The sequence below is a fragment of the Zingiber officinale genome, chromosome 2A (genome assembly GCF_018446385.1).
Source record: "Zingiber officinale cultivar Zhangliang chromosome 2A, Zo_v1.1, whole genome shotgun sequence".
Taxonomy (NCBI): Eukaryota; Viridiplantae; Streptophyta; class Magnoliopsida; order Zingiberales; family Zingiberaceae; genus Zingiber; species Zingiber officinale.
This window is the reverse complement of record NC_055988.1, coordinates 170,464,819-170,482,375: the sequence shown is the minus strand read 5'-3', so window position 1 is coordinate 170,482,375 and position 17,557 is coordinate 170,464,819. Positions and strand designations below refer to the sequence as shown.

At 41.1% G+C, this 17,557-nt stretch overlaps 1 protein-coding gene across 2 annotated transcripts; it reads right to left on the bottom strand.

Annotated features, from left to right (window-relative positions):
* Positions 1–11,363: 11,363 nt before the first annotated feature.
* On the bottom strand, positions 11,364–15,495 carry LOC122043242. 2 transcript variants are annotated; one of them, XM_042603773.1, is made up of 8 exons: positions 15,258–15,495; positions 13,986–14,189; positions 13,655–13,906; positions 13,465–13,499; positions 13,320–13,385; positions 13,066–13,201; positions 12,329–12,951; positions 11,364–12,245 (listed from the first exon to the last, which is right to left on the bottom strand). In XM_042603773.1, the coding sequence occupies exons 1-8, from the start codon at positions 15,346–15,348 to the stop codon at positions 11,664–11,666; spliced, it is 1,989 nt and encodes a 662-aa protein (XP_042459707.1). In that variant the 5' UTR covers positions 15,349–15,495; the 3' UTR covers positions 11,364–11,663. The 2 variants fall into 2 exon arrangements, with proteins under 2 accessions (XP_042459707.1, XP_042459708.1); XM_042603774.1 differs by having other exon boundaries at positions 13,986–14,168.
* Positions 15,496–17,557: the final 2,062 nt, after the last annotated feature.

Genomic DNA, 17,557 nt, shown 5'->3' with positions numbered 1-17,557 from the left:
TCGGATGAGTCATAAGTGAGCTTGCTCTCACGACGAATTCCAAACTCTCGCATCACGCGGCTGAATTATAAGTGAGCTTGCTCTCACAACTAAGCCTCAAACTCTTGTACTAATCGACCGAATTATAAATGAGATCGATTGGTCGAGTTATTAATAAACTTGCTCTCACGATTAAGCACCAAAAACTCGCGTCGTTCGGCCAAATTATAAATGAGCTTGCTCTCATGACCAAGTCCTAGACTCTCGATCCGTTCGATCGAGTTATAAGTGAAATTGCTTAACGATTAAATCCCATACTCTCACATTGTTCAATCAAGCTATAGGTGAGTTTACTCTCAAGATCAAATCCCAAACTCTTGTGTCGATCGGCCGAGTTATAAGTGAATCTTCTTTTACTACCAAATCCCAGACTCTCGTGTCATTCAGTTGAGTTATAAGTGAGCTTACTCTCATAACCAAATCCTAGACTCTCGTGTCGATCGACCGAGTTATAAGTGAGCTTGCTCTCACGACCAACTCTAGACTCTCGAGACATATGGTCGAGTTATAAGTGAACTTACTCTCACGACTAAATACTAGACTCTCGCAACATTCGACCAAGTTATAAGTAAGATTGCTCTCACAACCAAATGTCATAATCTCATGACATTTGACCACGTTGCAAAGACACTCGTCCATGTGCCTAAATGTTGCACACTTACAACTCTAAAGTAGCAGTAGTTATTTAGGGGCTCTTTAAGCCTTTTAATCGTGGAGTTACCCGAGTGGATGTTCACTTAAATATCGCTCTAATAAACTAGAAGATGTAAGTCTAAGGAAAGCAAGAGACATGACAAAATACTAAGGCATAAAAGCATTGAAAGTCTAAAAGCAAAGGGAAGTATTTACAACCACATAGTTGTTAAGTTCTTACAAAGTCACAGAAAATTTTTACAGAATAAATTATGCAAAGTCTAGAAAGGCGTCCTCTGGAATACTTTCCATGATCTTTTGAAACTGAATGGAATTCTTAAGAATATTGGTTGTCAAGTAGCCCCCCTCTCATAGTTGTCCTCTGGAATACTTTCCATGATCTTTTGAAACTGAATGGAATTCTTAAGAATATTGGTTGTCAAGTAGCCCCCCTCTCATAGTTGTTAAGCCTCCTCTGCTCCGTGCCAAACATTTTGATGGTCTGATCGATGAGCATTTGATTGAAGTCCTTTGAGCGTAGATACTCCACTCTAAAGGCCTCTAGCCGATCGGGGTCCCCCTCCTTACAACTAGCCAGCTCGGCCTTTGACGCCTCCAGCTCGGCCTTAAGCGTCCCCGGCTCGACATCTTTTGTATTAAGAGCATGTTGTTTCTCCTCGAGTTGAAGGTCCTTGACTGGCCTGTTCGGAAAGGAGTGTGGCCTCTGCATCTTCTAGCTTCTTGGTAAAGGCCCGAGCCTCTTTGTTCTTGATGTCTAAATCATCTATGACCCTAAACTTCTGAGAATTACCAGACGAGAGGTATGACTCAAAGGTTTACGCTTGTTTTTGAAGCCTCTCAAGTTGGATAGTCTAGTCATGATTTCTTTTTGTCCACGGTGAGGGTCCGCTCGACCCCCAACAGTATCTCGGATTGACTTTCCAAATCTTTCTTTAATTGTGCCACTTCTATTGATAGGCATTCAATTGAACCTTGGGATGTGTTCGCTCCCCTTACTGAGTTGTGCAGAGTTTAGTGTTCATAGCGCAACTTGGCTAATTTTTGGCATATAGTCGGGTCATCCACCCAAAACTATCAAAGTAAACAAAAGAGTTAATTGAAATATACGAGAAAGGAGAATGTGCAAGTGTAAAGTTTACCCCAGTGATGTCTTGGCTAAATAGATCGATTAACTCCTCGGGTGAGCTTGCCGTCGCTCGGGCTCAGAAATCTACCCAAGTTTAAGCCAGGAGGCCTTGGATATTTATTATGTGCTCTGAAGCAAGCAACTCAATCGAATGGATGCAAAGCCATTCATGAGAGGGTAACCTAAGGGTAGCCTTGACCAGTGGAGGTTTACCCTATTCGTCTGGTTATGAGCTGAATTAGGATATGGTCTTTGACTTGGACAGAGCAAATGACTCTATCATCGAAAGAAGTGGGGCTGGTTCAGTCGGAGACGACAGTAGAAAATAGACAGGTTGTGCTGGTATAGCTCCGATTAGCAGTTCAGAAAGTGAGGGTGTCCGCTTGGACAAGCTGAAGTATATCGACCGGCTACAACTTCAGGAGCAACCGAGGTTGAGCTCTCCCCTCGCTCAAAAGGTGCTCGTGTGCTCCCCTCGCTTAGAAGGTGCACCTGCGACCGAGGCTTCGACAGAGGCCGGTGGTAAAGAGGTGGTCAATCGGATAAGTTGTTAACACACTTCGGGAGCTAGAGAGGGGGTGAATAGCTCGTCTTGCTTCGTCAATGATGATTTGTAGTGGAAAACATGAAGCGAAGCTCCACCAATGTTAACATAAGAATTTACTTGGTATTCACCTGAAGAAGAGGTAACTAATTCAAGTATCCACACCCAAGCACACTCTCCACTATGTAAACACTCCTTCTCAGAACAATTCAAAGGTGGAAAACCTCGTACAACTCAAGAACAAGAAATACAACTGAAAACAAGGAAATAAACGTAAATACAAAATCAAAAACGACTTAACACTTTGAACCTTGAATCCCTTGAGCTTTTCTTGCTTTGAATGTCTTTTGAAGGTGGAAAATGAATCAACACTTTGTCTCTCAAACCTTCCAAGAACTGGTGATCAAAGCGAAGAGGAGAGATCGTCGTTACTATGGGCGTCAACCCTTATTCTAGGGCTCTCGAGTGCCTTAATCGCTTAAAATTCTCTTAAGCGATTACCACGTAAGTAACCTGCTCAAAACGACTATATTTTCAAACTTTAAGAGATTACCATAATAGCTTAAGTAGGGCATAATCAATTACGCTCCTTTCTGTTTGATCGCTAAACGATCGTAAGCGATTATCCCAATCTCTTAAGCCATCCTAAATCGATTAGTCTGATCGATTCAGCTCTCTGTGCTTTAACACAAAACCACTTATAATCAATCAACTGATCGATTACGAAGCACTATGCATAACGAAGAAATCACGCCTAATCGATTAGCTGATCAATTGATAACACACATCATCGCGAAGGCACTTAATCAATTAGCATAGTTCAATCGATCAACTGATCAATTAAGTTTCAGCTGAATTGATCAATTGATCGATTCACCGTGCCTTTTCGTGATGACACACAATCGATCCACTGATTGATTAGTCTAAACCCTAAATCAAATCAAGGATTACCTTGTCCAATATCCGGTTAACTGTGACCTGTTGAGACTTCTCATTACCTATCATCCAGTCAAACGTGACCTGCTTGGACTTCTCCACCACGTGTTCAATCAATTTTTTGACACACTTGAACTTTTCTCCTCGTGCCAAGTGTCTGATCAACCTTTACACACTTGGACTTACATTCTCGTGCCAAGTGTCTGATCTTTCATGACCCACTTAGACTTCCGCTCACTAAATGTCCGGTCAATCCTTTGACTCACCTAGATTTCTATTGTCTAACTTCACTCACTAGGACTTTCCTCAACTAGCTTCAATCACTAAGACATTCCAACCTGTCTTCATTCATTAAGATTTTCATCTGTCTAGCTTTACTCACAAAGATTTTTCAACTGCTTGGCTTCACTCACCAAGGCTTTCCCATCCAACTTCACTAATTAGAATTTCCATCTGCATAACTTCACTCACTATGACTTTCCAACTACCTGACTTCACTCACCAGGACTTTTCACTACTTAACTTCACTCACCAGAACTTTCCAACACCAAGTGTCTGATCAAACACTAATCCACTTGGATTTTCTTCTTCTGTTAGCCCTCATGTTAATCTTGTGTTGTCTAACCTCCAGTTAGAACTTCGTAGTTAAGTATCCAATCAACCTTGACCTACTTGACTCTTCTACATATCAAACTGGTCAACTCTTGATCAGAGGAAAATTACACCAACAATCTCCCCAAACAGACAATTGCACCAACAATCTCCGAAACACATATTGTGAATATCCCGTCAGTCGTGATCTATTTGACTACTTCCTCACATATTGTCAAATATTGAAACTCAAGCTTAGGACAACTCGAACTTAGTCAACCTGGTTAACCTTGACCTAAGGAAATTGTACCAACACAAGCGTGGTCGATCAGCATCTTTTACGATGTTGACGACGGAGCAAGGATTCGACGAAGGTTGTGGACTCGGAGGGAACAACTACTGACAACAAGGAACGTCGTGGAGGTGGCAACTCCTCGGTGTTAGTGGTTGCATCGCTCCCGACAGCTCGGCTCATTTCCTCTTCATCAATCGGATCCTCGGATGGGCCGATCAGCAACAACCCATGGCTTTCTAACTCAGCCTCCCTCGAGCGTCCATCTCTTCGTCCGCTAACTTTGTGGAGTCAATCAGCAAGGCATTCTACATGATTTTAGTTGCACAACAAAAAAAAGAAATCAGTTAGATACAACAACAATAGAAGGATAACTTCTCACCAAAGCTGTTGGGCAGTCTGGTCTCGAAGGAACTTGATCCAAATATATACAACACTCCCTCAGTCAGCAACTTAAAAATATGGTACTTCAGACTGGCTAGCTGAGCGGGAGTCATGAGGTAGACCGGCTCCCATTGTACTTGCTTAACTTGGGAGGGTTGAGCAATTTCAATTGTCGCCCGATCGAGAAGGTTACTGGATGGGCTGGTGAAAGGAAGTACTGAGACTTTCATCCTTTATTAGATAAGGGCATTTTATCAAAAAATACTGCACCCACTTAAGCTTGAAAGGTGAAGATGTCCAGCTTGAATTTCTTCATATAGTATAACTAGTAGAAGATTCGGGGGTGCAAGGGGACTTGGTATAGACAGAGAAGTACGATGAATCTGCATGGCAACCTAATAGACTTAGGCACTAATTGTTGTAAAAGAATAAAAAAACAAGAGCAAATTTCGAAGAAAAATAGTGTAAGGGAAAATGAAGGTCGACTAGGAACTGATCCGTGAAAAAGACCAAAAAGTCTACCAGAAAAAGATGAGGATTGTCGTAACTAGAAGGGATGATGATTCAATAAGTAGGAGGAATGTGGTAGAAGAGACGCATCTTGTTCATCTCCTCGCTGCTAAAATCAGAGACGATGGAGGTGTCCCAGAGCCCATGGACAGCGACAGAAAGGGAGGACGCCATGAAAAGAGGACAAAGAAGATCGAAAGTGTGGGAGAAATGGAACTTACAAAGAGAACAAGGAGTTTGAATAATAGTCGACAATAGCAAGCAGAAACCAGAGAAAATGAGTGGAATGCAAAAACGATGAAGTGGCATTGAAACATAAACCTTAAAAACCCTACTAAAGATCCTTGAGAGCCATTCGATCAAGGCATAGAAAGGAGATTTAATCTGGACTATAAAAATTTGAACCAACAACAGTCACATCAAATCTCAACAAACGTCTATCATATCAAATATTCTTTCCATCGGCGTTTGGCATGTGGCAGCCAAATACCGACAGCATTTATGAGGGATGAGAGGCAATAAACAGATTTATGATGAAAATGTATGCTCATCATGTTCAACATCAATGAAGGTGTGCCCTGTTTTCAAGGTATTAGAGTGACATCAGCACAAGCTGAGTGGAAATATAATGAATGAGCATCCTATCAGGAAACAGGAAATTTGAGAAACATTAACAACTAAGTATAACATTAGTATTGAGTCGAGTGACATTAAACAGAATGAACGCTTAATCGAAGGACAAAGAACACAAACAACATAATTGTCCAATCAATCAACCTTATAGCCTCTTTCGACTAAATTTGAAGAGGAGACTTGTGAAACGGCGATTGAGGTAAGACCCCTCGTGTCGGATCAAAGCCAAGAAGGCTGACTAACATGGCAGTGAAAGTCAAAAAGTATCAGCATTCTAGGCTAGCGCATACGATTATCTGAAACCCTTTGGCCGATCAGATCATGGTTAAAGTTCTGAACCGATTTGGTACTCTCCAGAGTAAAGTCCTCTACATCATTCAGCCTACCATTATCAATTATTCCGATCAAGCCATCTAGTCGAACGGACCTATAATTTAATCAGACAAATATAACACTTGGTCTGATCAACCTCAATGGCTAAACAGATAAGTCGGGTGAGGGACGAGCCCCCGATAGCACTATAAATCCAATCAGCTTGCCCTTACAAGTGATTGTCAATCAGGTCACAGGAGAAATTCAATCAGCTTGACATGTAAGCATATGTTGGACCCCTCAACCCAACGGTCTCATATTTCTTTTTGTTGTCTTGTGTCATAGAGGACAGAAAATATTCTGCATGCAAGCTATATATTAGAAACTTCATCTCTGCCAATGCAAAAATTATGAGTCCATTTTAAGAAAGTTATCAGAGCATCTTTATAGGCTCTTTTTTTAGAAACACTTTGAGATTAGTGCACAGACAAATAATAACATAATAAAAGGGGTCTCCATCTACAGACGAAGGTACAAAATGTTGGTGCAATCGACCTCCAAGGTTTTAATGTCAGACAAATATGTTTAAGTATAAAGTTTGATCTAGGAAAGTCCTAGTTGTAGACTAGGCAAGGGAAATCTCGATATATCGTGAAAACCAAGTGAATAGGTCTGGAGGACCTGATCCCTAGATAGCCGAATACTAAAGCAAGGAAAATTTCGGTATATCGTGGAAGCCAAATGGATATGTTTGGAAGACCTGATTCCTGGGTAGTCGAATACTGAGTCTTGGTGAGTGAAACCAGGTGGAGAAAATCTTAGAGGGTGGCAATCATAGGTAATGAGAAATCTTGGAGGAGTGAACTACAAGCAAGGTTGATCGGATGGTTTCCGGTGGACCGCGCACGATCGACCGGACCAACAGATCTCGGTAAATCTAGGTTTAAGTTTACCATTATATTCTGCATTAGTATTGCAGTTGACTAATATAATATTACAGGAAAGATCTTAGTGGATCAGGCGATCAGACACTGAGCAGGCAAAGTCCAAACATGTCTGGAGGACCATGTTTGGCAGGTAAGTTGAGGTAAACAACTGGAGGAGCGACAATGAGGTCGAATTCCTGAAGGGAACAACCTAAGGTCGCTGATCCGATTGAAGAAAATGGAAAGGTTTCCAAGTTAAAATCAAGACAGTTCTACTGTCTAATATTACTCATGCATTATATATTACTATGCTAACCTTTGTATTGCAGAGATACTTTGTTTAACTCTGTGTTGCAAGTTTGGCTGGATCGATCGACCGAATGTAGGGATCGATCGACCGAACCAGGATGACTCGACACAGGTCAGCAACAATCAAAAGCAAAAGGAAGCTACTCTGATCGATCGACCAAACCAGAGGATCGATCGAACGAACGATCAATATTAAAGGCTCAATAAATGCAAATCACAGCAAATCTCAACGAACATGGAAAGAGTCTGTTCGGTCGACCAAACAAAAAGATCAGTCGACCGAACCCTTAATGATTAATTAATACCGAAGATCAAATCAGCATTGGATCTCAGCCAGGAAGGAAGCTAGTTCGGTCAACCGAACCCAAGAATCGGCCGACCAAACATCGACAATCTTATAAAAAGAAGCTCAAGGTCTAAGGCTGAACAATACTTACTGATTATCTCAAAGCTCTCCTCTGTGCAAGCTGATCGTGCTACAAGTCATCTAAGACTCTTGAAGCTACTCCATTAGAAAGTACCGACCGAGCTTCAAATTATATATTTTGTAGATATATCATTTCTTAGCTTACATTGTATTATTTCATTTGTAAGATAGTAGGTTATTACTATCTTACTCATTTGTACGATCTGCTTCTTTCCGAGGATTTCGGAAAGAAGGATTATAATGAATTGCCTATCGATGCGGTCAAAGATCGCGATCCTTGGAGTAAGAGTCAACCTAGACTCCGAACCAAGTAACCGAATCGAGTCATTTACTTTTCGCTGCTTACTCTACTTGTTTTTAAATACAAAAAGAAAAGTTTTTAAAAGCGCGATATTCAGCCCCCCCCCCCTCTATCGCACTCATCTGATCCAACACAGAATGCTACACAGTTTTACACATTCATAACTATTGTTCATCTTATTATTTTTCTACTCGACTCAATCACTGACTTGAACGTCGAAGGACCTACGCCGAGACCCCTTCCCTAGCTCGATCACTAATGCTCTTTTTGACACACAAGATAGTTCGAAGTCACTTTTTGCTGAATCAGAATCTTCAAGCAATCAACATCAGAGCCACCTTCCTAGCCAACTGTCTTCTCCGCTTTCAAACAAGATCAATATATATTCTCCTTTGCTACTTTAGATGATGTTGTTATAAACTTACAGATAATTTGACTCATCACAATTACAATTTTATGTTATTATCATAGTAATCCCATCTAAAAGCGATGAGTCACCATATAACCGGAAGGGGAAGAGGGCAATGAGCTATCTTCTAGGTGTTGGTGCAACATCCCTCAGGTCAAGGTTGACCTGGGTAACCAAGCTGAGTCTTGGTTTGAGTTTAGATGTTTGACAATAAGAAATTGATTGAAGAAGAGTCAAGTAGGTCAAGGTTGACCGGATACTTGACAGGGAAGTCCTGGTGAGTGAAGCCAGGCAGAAGGAAAACCCTAGTGAGTGAAGCTAGGTGAAAGTCCTGGTGAGTGAAGCTAGGTGAAAGTCCTGGTGAGTGAAACCAGGTGAAAACCCTAGTGAGTAAGCTAGGTGAAAGTCCTGGTGAGTGAAGCTAGGTGAAAGTCCTGGTGAGTGAAACCAGGTGAAAACCCTAGTGAGTAAAGCTAGGTGAAAGTCCTGGTGAGTGAAACCAGGTGAAAACCCTAGTGAGTGAAGCTAAGTGAAAGTCCTGGTGAGTGAAGCCAGGCAGAAGGAAAACTCTAGTGAGTGAAGCTAGGTGAAAGTCCCGTGAGTGAAGCCGGTGAAAGCCCTAGTGAGTGAAGCTAGTGAAAGTCCCGGTGAGGAAGCCGTGAAAGCCCTAGTGAGTGAAGCTAGCGGATGAAAACCCCTAGTGAGTGAAGCTAGGTGAAAGTCCCGTGAGTGAAGCCGGGCAGGGAAAATCCAGATGGATCAAGGATGATCGGACATCCGGTGTTGGGAAGTCCAAGTAGGTCAAGGGAGTGACCGATACTTGGCATGGATAGAAAAGTCTAAGTGGGTCAAAGGGATTGACCGACACTTGGTGAAGTCCTAGCAGGTCAAAGGAGTGACCGGATGCTAGGCGATGATGTACCAACAGTCAAGGTTGACCGGATGTTGGTTTGAGAGGCTTGGAACTTGGTTTGGGCAAAACCAAGTGTTGGATCGATCGCTGGGATCGCCGGATCGATCGGTGGATCGATCCAGCTCTTCTGAAGCAGAGAGCTTCTAGATCGATCCGTGGATCGATCCAGATGTTCCAATCGATCGGTGGATCGATTGAGACGCGGCTGCGATAAGCGCCGGATCGATCCGTGGATCGATCCAGCGCTTTCGAGCATAAGCGCTGGATCGATCCGTGATCGATCCAAAGCCTCCCGATCGATTGAAACATTCGAATCGATCGGGATCCGAGGGTTGATAGCCGCAGGCGCTCATTTTCTTCGCATCTCTTCTCCGATTCACTCCAGATTTCTCGCCAGCTCCTCCACAGCACTCACAAAGCTCAGATCGCCAGTTCTTGAAGGATCTTGGAAGTTTTCCAAGTCAAGAGGCGGATCAAAGCCAAGAAGAGAAGCTAGGGTTAGGGTTTATACTCATTTTAAGCTTGTAAGCTTGTATTTCTTGTATCCTTTCCCTCTCTTCTTGTATTGAGTCTTGTAGGGCTTCTCCGCCCTTGGTAGTTACCATAAAGGAGAGTTTTATTTAGTGGAGGGTGTGTGTGTTGGTGTTGATCCTTGAATTAGTCACCTCTTGTGAGGTGGATACCAAGTAAACCAACCGTGTTAGCGATGTGTGATTGTTTCTTTGTATTTCCGCTGCACATCTTTGAAGGAACAAGCAACGAGCGAACGCGGCGAGCTATTCCCCCCCCCCCCCCCCCCTCTAGCTACTTTTGGTCCTAACACTAGGTTGACTGAATCACCATACTTCCAAAAGAAAGCCAAGAACTAGGAGTCGAAGGTACCAGAAAGTCTCCTGTCAATGGTGCCTGCAAGACTGCTAAAAGACAAGATAAGATAGACGGACAATTATAGGGAATTGGGATTGCCCCAACCTTCCACTCCGAAGCTCAAGTCAGATCTTCGGCAAAGTATGTAAAGCAGATAAACAATACCAAGCCCCCAAGAACAAACCAAAGGTGCTGTCATGAAACCAGAGGCTGCATAAAGCAGGAGGATCGAAACATAACAATAGCTCATAAGCCAAAACACAACAGTGGCTCAAAGGCTGAAACACAACAACAACTAGTGCTCCAAAAAAATCACAACGGCTTGCAGACTAAAATACAACAACAACTCAAAGACAAGACGACTAGAAGGTCAAGACACAACAACAGTTAGGGCTCTAGAAACAGGATCGACCACAAAGGCTGAGGAACCGAATGAACTGCAAAGGTGGAGTACAACGAAAGGGCACAACAAAAAAGACTCAGTGCCCCAAGGGCCCAATTGGCAACAAAAGTTCAAGTATTATTGATGGCTTTTGGCATATTTATTTCCTTTTTATTATTTTAATAATCCAAATATCCAACTCTTTCATCCAACAAATCTTAGAGGTAGCAACCCAATCCTATGAAAATTTTCTACCGAATATTTAAAAAAAACTAAGAAGGGCAAATGAATCCTAAAGAACAACCCAACATGATAAGTTTTTTAAACACCTTCAATATAATATGCTCAAGATGAGATTTGAATCCTTATTACCTAAAAAATCCATTCCACCTCTCACCATAATGGCAAAAGGCGAATACGCTCGCCCCCAGCGCCACCATCAAACCGTCCCAGACCCAACACGAAGGAGATAAATCACGAACGACTACTAACCTTTGGATTAGTGACTAGCACATATGGAAAGTATTTACCTCAACTTTGCCGAGATTCGACCCCAAATCTCATGATGACAACCATAGCATCATAGCTACGAGGCATTAATTTTCTTATTCTATAAGGTACTAAAGTTGTACCTAATTACTTCAACATAACAGTTCAATTTTAATGCAACCTACAACCGTCTCCAAGCTAGAGCCCACGAGTGAGTTTTGGATAAAAGGACAGGAAATAAAACAATCATGGATAATTTCTGGTAAAGCAATTAAGCAAAATCATTACTAATGAATCTCAACATTTAAAAAAAAATGGCTTTTGTATGTGAAATAGAGGTACAAAATATCAATTTATTCATCTAAAGAGCATATTCCACTAAATTTTCGTCAAGAATATTTGCAGAAATGCAGATAGATGAACTGCAAACACACCTTATCATTCCAGTGCATGATGAAACTAGAGTTTGGATAGACACTCAATGGACAATGTTAGAGATGACTCGGAGGCTAATTGAAGTTCGCAATGCCAGCACAATTTCTCCCTAAAATGAGATAAAGAATACTTGTGCTCCAATTAGCATGATCTGTAATTCTAGTTTTAGCTCAGACTGATTGGTTCATTGTGCAGGGAAAACATTTTCTTTTCCTGTGATAGTAGGTAAATCACTGTGATGACTCTTCTGAGTATCTGCTTCCTGTGCATCTAGATAAGATGGCACATCTGCGTTCTTTGTACCAAGACTGGAACTTCGATCAATAGAAACTGAGAGTTCTTTGAGGTGGTCTGGATGCTGATCAGAATCTAGGTCTTTTCTTGTTGGTTTTGGCAGTGCAGAATCCAGATTATTGTCTTGGACTACTTCAAGGCCGCCCTTGCATGGCGTATGACCTTTTGGGGAACAAAAATCCTTGTCAATGGAGCTCATTTCCAAGTGTGCTTTTGATGTGACAATTGAGTTGTTGGATCCCAGATGCATAGGTAGCTGTTCAGGAGATGAAGTTTCTCTTGATGGATTTTGAAATGGAGCAGAGGTTTGAAATTTGGAACAATCCTGAGGGATAGCCTTATTTATTAGCTGAATCTTGCCTGGTTTTAATTTGTTCGCTACTTCAACCTTACGTACTCCAGTAGTGGATTTGAAAGTACTGGGTTGTTGGCGAGTCTGAGATGTTTTAGCATTGAAGGTTATGGATTTATTCTGAGAATTCAAAACAAAGTAAAATAAGGTCCTATAGAAGTAGTTGAAAGAACCATATGCAGTTGGGGGTTTTATAGGCTTACCGCATCAAAATAACCAATTTTTGGAGTTGGCACTTTCAGACCTGATGGCTTGAAGCATTTGGCACCAATGTTTGTGTTAGTGCAGCTCTCTTGATGATTCACTTTTGATAGCTCAGACTGTTTGCATCTTTCTTGAGAACGTCCAAGATCTTCAGAAATGGCACCTGACTTGAGACCAGACAAATAAACTTCATCATTTTCAGCACCTTCTAAAGAAGGGGGTGAACTGCCTTCAATAGAATTGGCAACTGATTTAAAGCCGAAAATAGTTGAAGTAGAAGATCCAGAAGCAACACTGTCAAATGAGGAACTTGGAGAAGCAGTTAAAGATAGATTGACTTTGGACTTCGAAGAAATCGCAGCACTCTTTTTTTCCCTGCAAACAATTTTAGCTCCACTTGGCCTTATAGATGTTTTACTAGAGATAGGTCCAGCGGAACGATTGATGGTTCTAGAACTTTTCATCCTTGTTAAATCTTGGGAAGATTTCTTTGCTTTATCTCCTGAATTATTGACCAAATTCAATGAAGGTTTTAGAGATTGGGAGGATCTTAAGTTAACATTGGAAGGTCCTGCATTTATTTTTTTCAATGACGTCAAAGATTCCTGATTAATTGTGTTCCCTGCAAAAGTCAAAACACAGATGAAATGAGCTTGCAATCAGAATTTACGAGTTTACACACTGAATGCCATTTGACTCGATTGGTTGAGAATGCCTGAAGATCCAGAAAGGATACCTGCAATATCTCTTGTGGTACCGTTTCTTTTCTGACTATTTCCTGGAACACAAGTTGTCTTAGTTGGTGGAGTTGCTTTAGGCAGAACTCTTGGAGGCTTCAATAACATCTTTGAATTAGATTTACCACTGGATGCCTTGGGTAAAGCAAGAAATGCAAGATTTACTCAGAATATGCTTGAACTATAGTCAAATATCAAAGTGACTGGACTATTAAAAAACATTTGTGAAATGAACTAGAATGCACGTACGTACCAAAACAACAGTTGCCTCTTTAGATTTATTCTCGTAATCATGTTCAGTGAGGCCTGGAGACTTCTTCTGAGATGACTCAAGTTATGGGTAAATTTATCTACATCGATGATTCAAGGGAGATACCTATTTAAAGGCAGAAACGTACCTTGCTATTAGATATGGATTCAACTTTCGCCAATGCTGCAAAAGAATATGGTTGTGCATTACTTAGGAACAGTGACAACACAAACATTGACACTGTACTATGATTGACCTTGTGCATACAAAGCTGACGTTTCTATAGCAATTACCGACAATTACAGAAAAAATAAACCAAGCATCTGAGTAACAATTACCTGGATTTATTTTCTTGCTCGGTTTTATCGATCTGGAAGCTTTGTCGTCGCTACCAAAAGATTTTTGGATGGAGGCTCTTACATTGTCGAATAAATCTACCTCAAGGTTTTCTAAAGTCCAGCAATCATTATCTAAAGTTGAAGTTGACTCTGATGACTTTCTTACATCTTCCAAAATCATAGGTAGTGAACGAGATTCAGTTTTCTTGAATGTGCTATTCACAATGGCCAGCTCTTCGTGATTCAGAACTCCTGTGAACAACAAATAAAATAAAATTAGCTTACAGAATTTATTCAAAGATCAAGAAGGTTTGAAGCAAGATGACTGTACCTTCACTGGTAAAAAAAGCACTATCCCAAGCTAAACTTTTGCGCAAATTATATTTGCCAGGTTTTGTTTGATTTTGCTCAGGAGACTCTGAAAGTTTGAGCACTTCGTCTACTTGTTTGATGAATTTTTCTTGGCAAACATCTTTATCAGAATTTTTAATTACTGATTCAAGATAATTGTTCCCTGAATTGTTTTGAGAAAAGCCTGGAAAATTATAACAGGTACTACAACATGATTGATAAATACATCATTAAATCACAAGTTAGCTATAGTGATCAGCTATAGATTGTTCAAACTATTAAACTAGCACAACGAGTTACATGAGAACTGAAGAAACAATCAAAATAGATGTGGATGCAGTGTAATTATAAAGAACAAGTTTAACATAGCCATAGAGGAAAATGGTGTAAAAATTACAAAATGTTTATGGGAGTTAATGTTAATCTCAAAGGCGAGTAAGTTAGAGATTTAAGGTAAAATAAAACATTGAACTCCAAAGCACAGGTTGTACTTTATAAAAGCACATTCAGGTTAATTATATTTTTTGAAAAAAAAAAACTTAAGTACGTATTTTCACAGTTGTTATTTGTGCAAAGACAGACACAAATATGGAGCAATGAGCTACTCTGAACTGTTAAATGACTTTTGGTTTTGATATAAGGAAATCAAGATTCTATCCTTTTCACGGACCAGCTCTATGACAATCTATAAGCTAATGAAAAATTTACGCTGTTTTTGATATTTAAAGGGATCTATGGCTTGTTGATAGTAACTAAGAATGATCTTCCATCCAGAGAATTACCTAGGCAAAATATTTAATTCATAGAGAGAGTAAGAAAATATCCCCACCCAATCCGCACCCAATCCGTCCCAAGAACCACCCAGGAAACGATGAGTCATAACAACAAACACAAGATCGGCAAGACGAATGGAATGACTGGGAAACATACAACAATCCGATCAAAATTCACATCATGGCCAGCTTAAAAGGAAAAAAAAAAATCGCATCTTCAATAAGTAAAATCATAAATAGATGCAGGATCAATAAAACTAGCCCGTACTAATCAAGATCTCAACTCTCAACTGCAAAAACATAGCAAAATTCTCCAGCCCCGACAGATACTTTGGCTCACCATTTAAGAGAGCGAATGGAGGCATGAATAAGAAAATTAAATTACTGTCGACTAATAGCTGCTTTGAAAGCGAAGAAGATCTTAAAGCGCTATCACAATCCAGCACATCGATGTATAAACTATTGGGTGCGACCTAAACCTGGCGAGATTGGATCGATCAAGGCGCCGCAAGGTGAGGGAGCCAGGAAATCGTCCTCCTGCGTGACGTCGATCAGCGAGAGCTTCTCCATGCTCGATAATCGGCGAGATCGAACGAAGAGGAAGAGGAAAGGCTGCAAAGAGAGAGAGAGGGAGAGAGAGGGGAAATCGGATGAGATCAAATTTGAAATAATTGTTAAAATGTAAATGTTTATTTGGGCATCTGCGCACCGCTTAACGTTACCACGAGTCAAGAAATCGAAGCGGGCGATTTGAATTTGGAGTGCATAAAGATACCTCCTGTGAGCTTACCTCCCTTTTTGTAAGTATAACGCCTCGCCGGCTCGCCCATAAATAAAGTGGAAATTTATTTTACTTTGTAATTTATTTTTTTTATTTCATCTTCTATATTTGAAAACATTATATTTTTAACCTCAAAAAAATTTATAGAATAAAAATAGTAATTTCTCGTCGTATATGTAATTGCCCTAACCTGGTGGCTGGTGCGGGGTAATAGGTCGGATGTATTTCTCATAATTAGGGTTCAATTCATACATAGTTACACTTATATAGTTACGCTAATAAAAAAGAATTAGTGAAATATTATAATACACCTAAGGTGATTAAAATATTAGTAAAACTGGTAAGTCGCATCACCCTATTTATTGAATTTAATTGATGGAGTTGAAATATTTATATATCTAGTATATATAAAATAAAAAAGATACATTAGATAGTTTGATTAATCAAATAGAATGAAGTTAGAAATTTATTGTTTATTTAAATAAAATTTATATAAAGTTGCCCGAGTTAAGGGTATGGTGTTGATATTATTTAAATATTTGTTTAATTTGTTTAGTTAGTTTTTTAAAAAATTATTTTTAATATCCATATTCGAATAAAAGATTTAATAGGTTATTATTTTTATTATTATGTGATCCTGTCCGAAAGTCGGGGAGGTGGATGTTAGGATCGTGGCGCTCCTGCTGACGTCCGAGGGACTCCGCACATGTCTGTAACACAAGCAGCATCAGTGTCGATCCAGGGAAGGGATCCCGGCGATGGCTCTCCGACGTTCAAGTCAGCCTCCGGCGAATCAAGAAGCAACAAAAACTGTAGCGCAACTATAAAGATCACGATAAAAGCATACCTTCGCCAATGTCTGGTCCCCTTTATATAGAGTTCCTGTAGCATGTGTGCACGCTTCTTAAAGCGGCCACGTAATTCCAAACTTTTTCTGAAGAGACATATCAGTAAAGTGTCCCTGACATAGTACCTTAATGGGTCGAGCATATCTCTAAAGTGACAGTGGAAGCTTCCGTCGTACGATCCTCTGTTTGACCACGCCGTCCGTCGACGGCACTCACTCCCAAAAAGATGTTGAAGGATATCCCGTTGTCTGTTCCTCATCCGAACGGAATAGCCGCTCGACTAAGAGTTTCCTATCCAAGTGTCGCCCATTCCTGGGCTGAGTGGGATAGCCGCTCGGCTAGAGTCTCCGTTGTCTGGCTAACGAAACTACTTCTTGCCCGAACGAGGTAATTGCTCGGTCGATACTTCCACTATCTGGTTGCTGCATGTGTATCTTGACTAAGCGGGATAGCCGCTCGGCTATAGTAGTGTTGTCCACGTGTAGTCTGCTCTATGACTTTACTCCGCTGATCTGATCATTGGTGTAAGGCCGAGCGGGATAGCCGCTCGGCCTGCTTTTGCATACAATTGGCGTTTATTCCTGTCTTGAGCGTCTTAGCTCAGCTGGTGGCCGAGCTAGTGATGATGTCGGATCGGGCCTTTCATATCTTGGTTGGGCGAACCACTCTCTCGCCCAGCCTGTGATAGGAGGTGTTGACCGCCTTGACTTTGACCTCTATTGTGGCAAAGACCTTTCCTAAGGTGGGCCACTCTTTATCACCGCATCACATGTCTCCCTTTCAAGTCTAGTCAAAAGAGGTCGTGGTCCGACTGACTGGACTATTGTGTGAGCAGATTCCATCCCGATCGGTCTTCCTTTCCGTACGGCCTGATCAGGCTAGGCCTGATGCATGCCGATCGACCTTTTGAAGGTGGTCGCTCGGTCATAAGCATGCTCCTTTGATGTGATCGGACAAGCAAAGGCCTACACTTGTAGACTTTTTCCTCCGTCTGTCTTGGGCGAACGGAGGTTGGCCTGACGTCACCCCCAATTCCTCGAGAAGTGTGCATATCCCTTTCCATTAAGGCGAAGTAGGTTCTTATGCCGACCTTAATTGTTGGCCCGTGGTAGCATGCCACGTGTCACGCACGCAGCCGCGCGCACGCCTG

Bases quoted from the DNA above. Each gene is read 5' to 3' on its own strand.
- LOC122043242 (XM_042603773.1), bottom strand. From the start codon at position 15,348: ATGGAGAAGCTCTCGCTGATCGACGTCACGCAGGAGGACGATTTCCTG. The intron at 14,190-15,257 runs GTTTAGGTCGCA...ATAATTTTCCAG, and splicing joins GATCGATCCAATCTCGCCAG to GCTTTTCTCAAAACAATTCA. The intron at 12,952-13,065 runs GTATCCTTTCTG...TGACTTTTGCAG, and splicing joins TACCACAAGAGATATTGCAG to GGAACACAATTAATCAGGAA.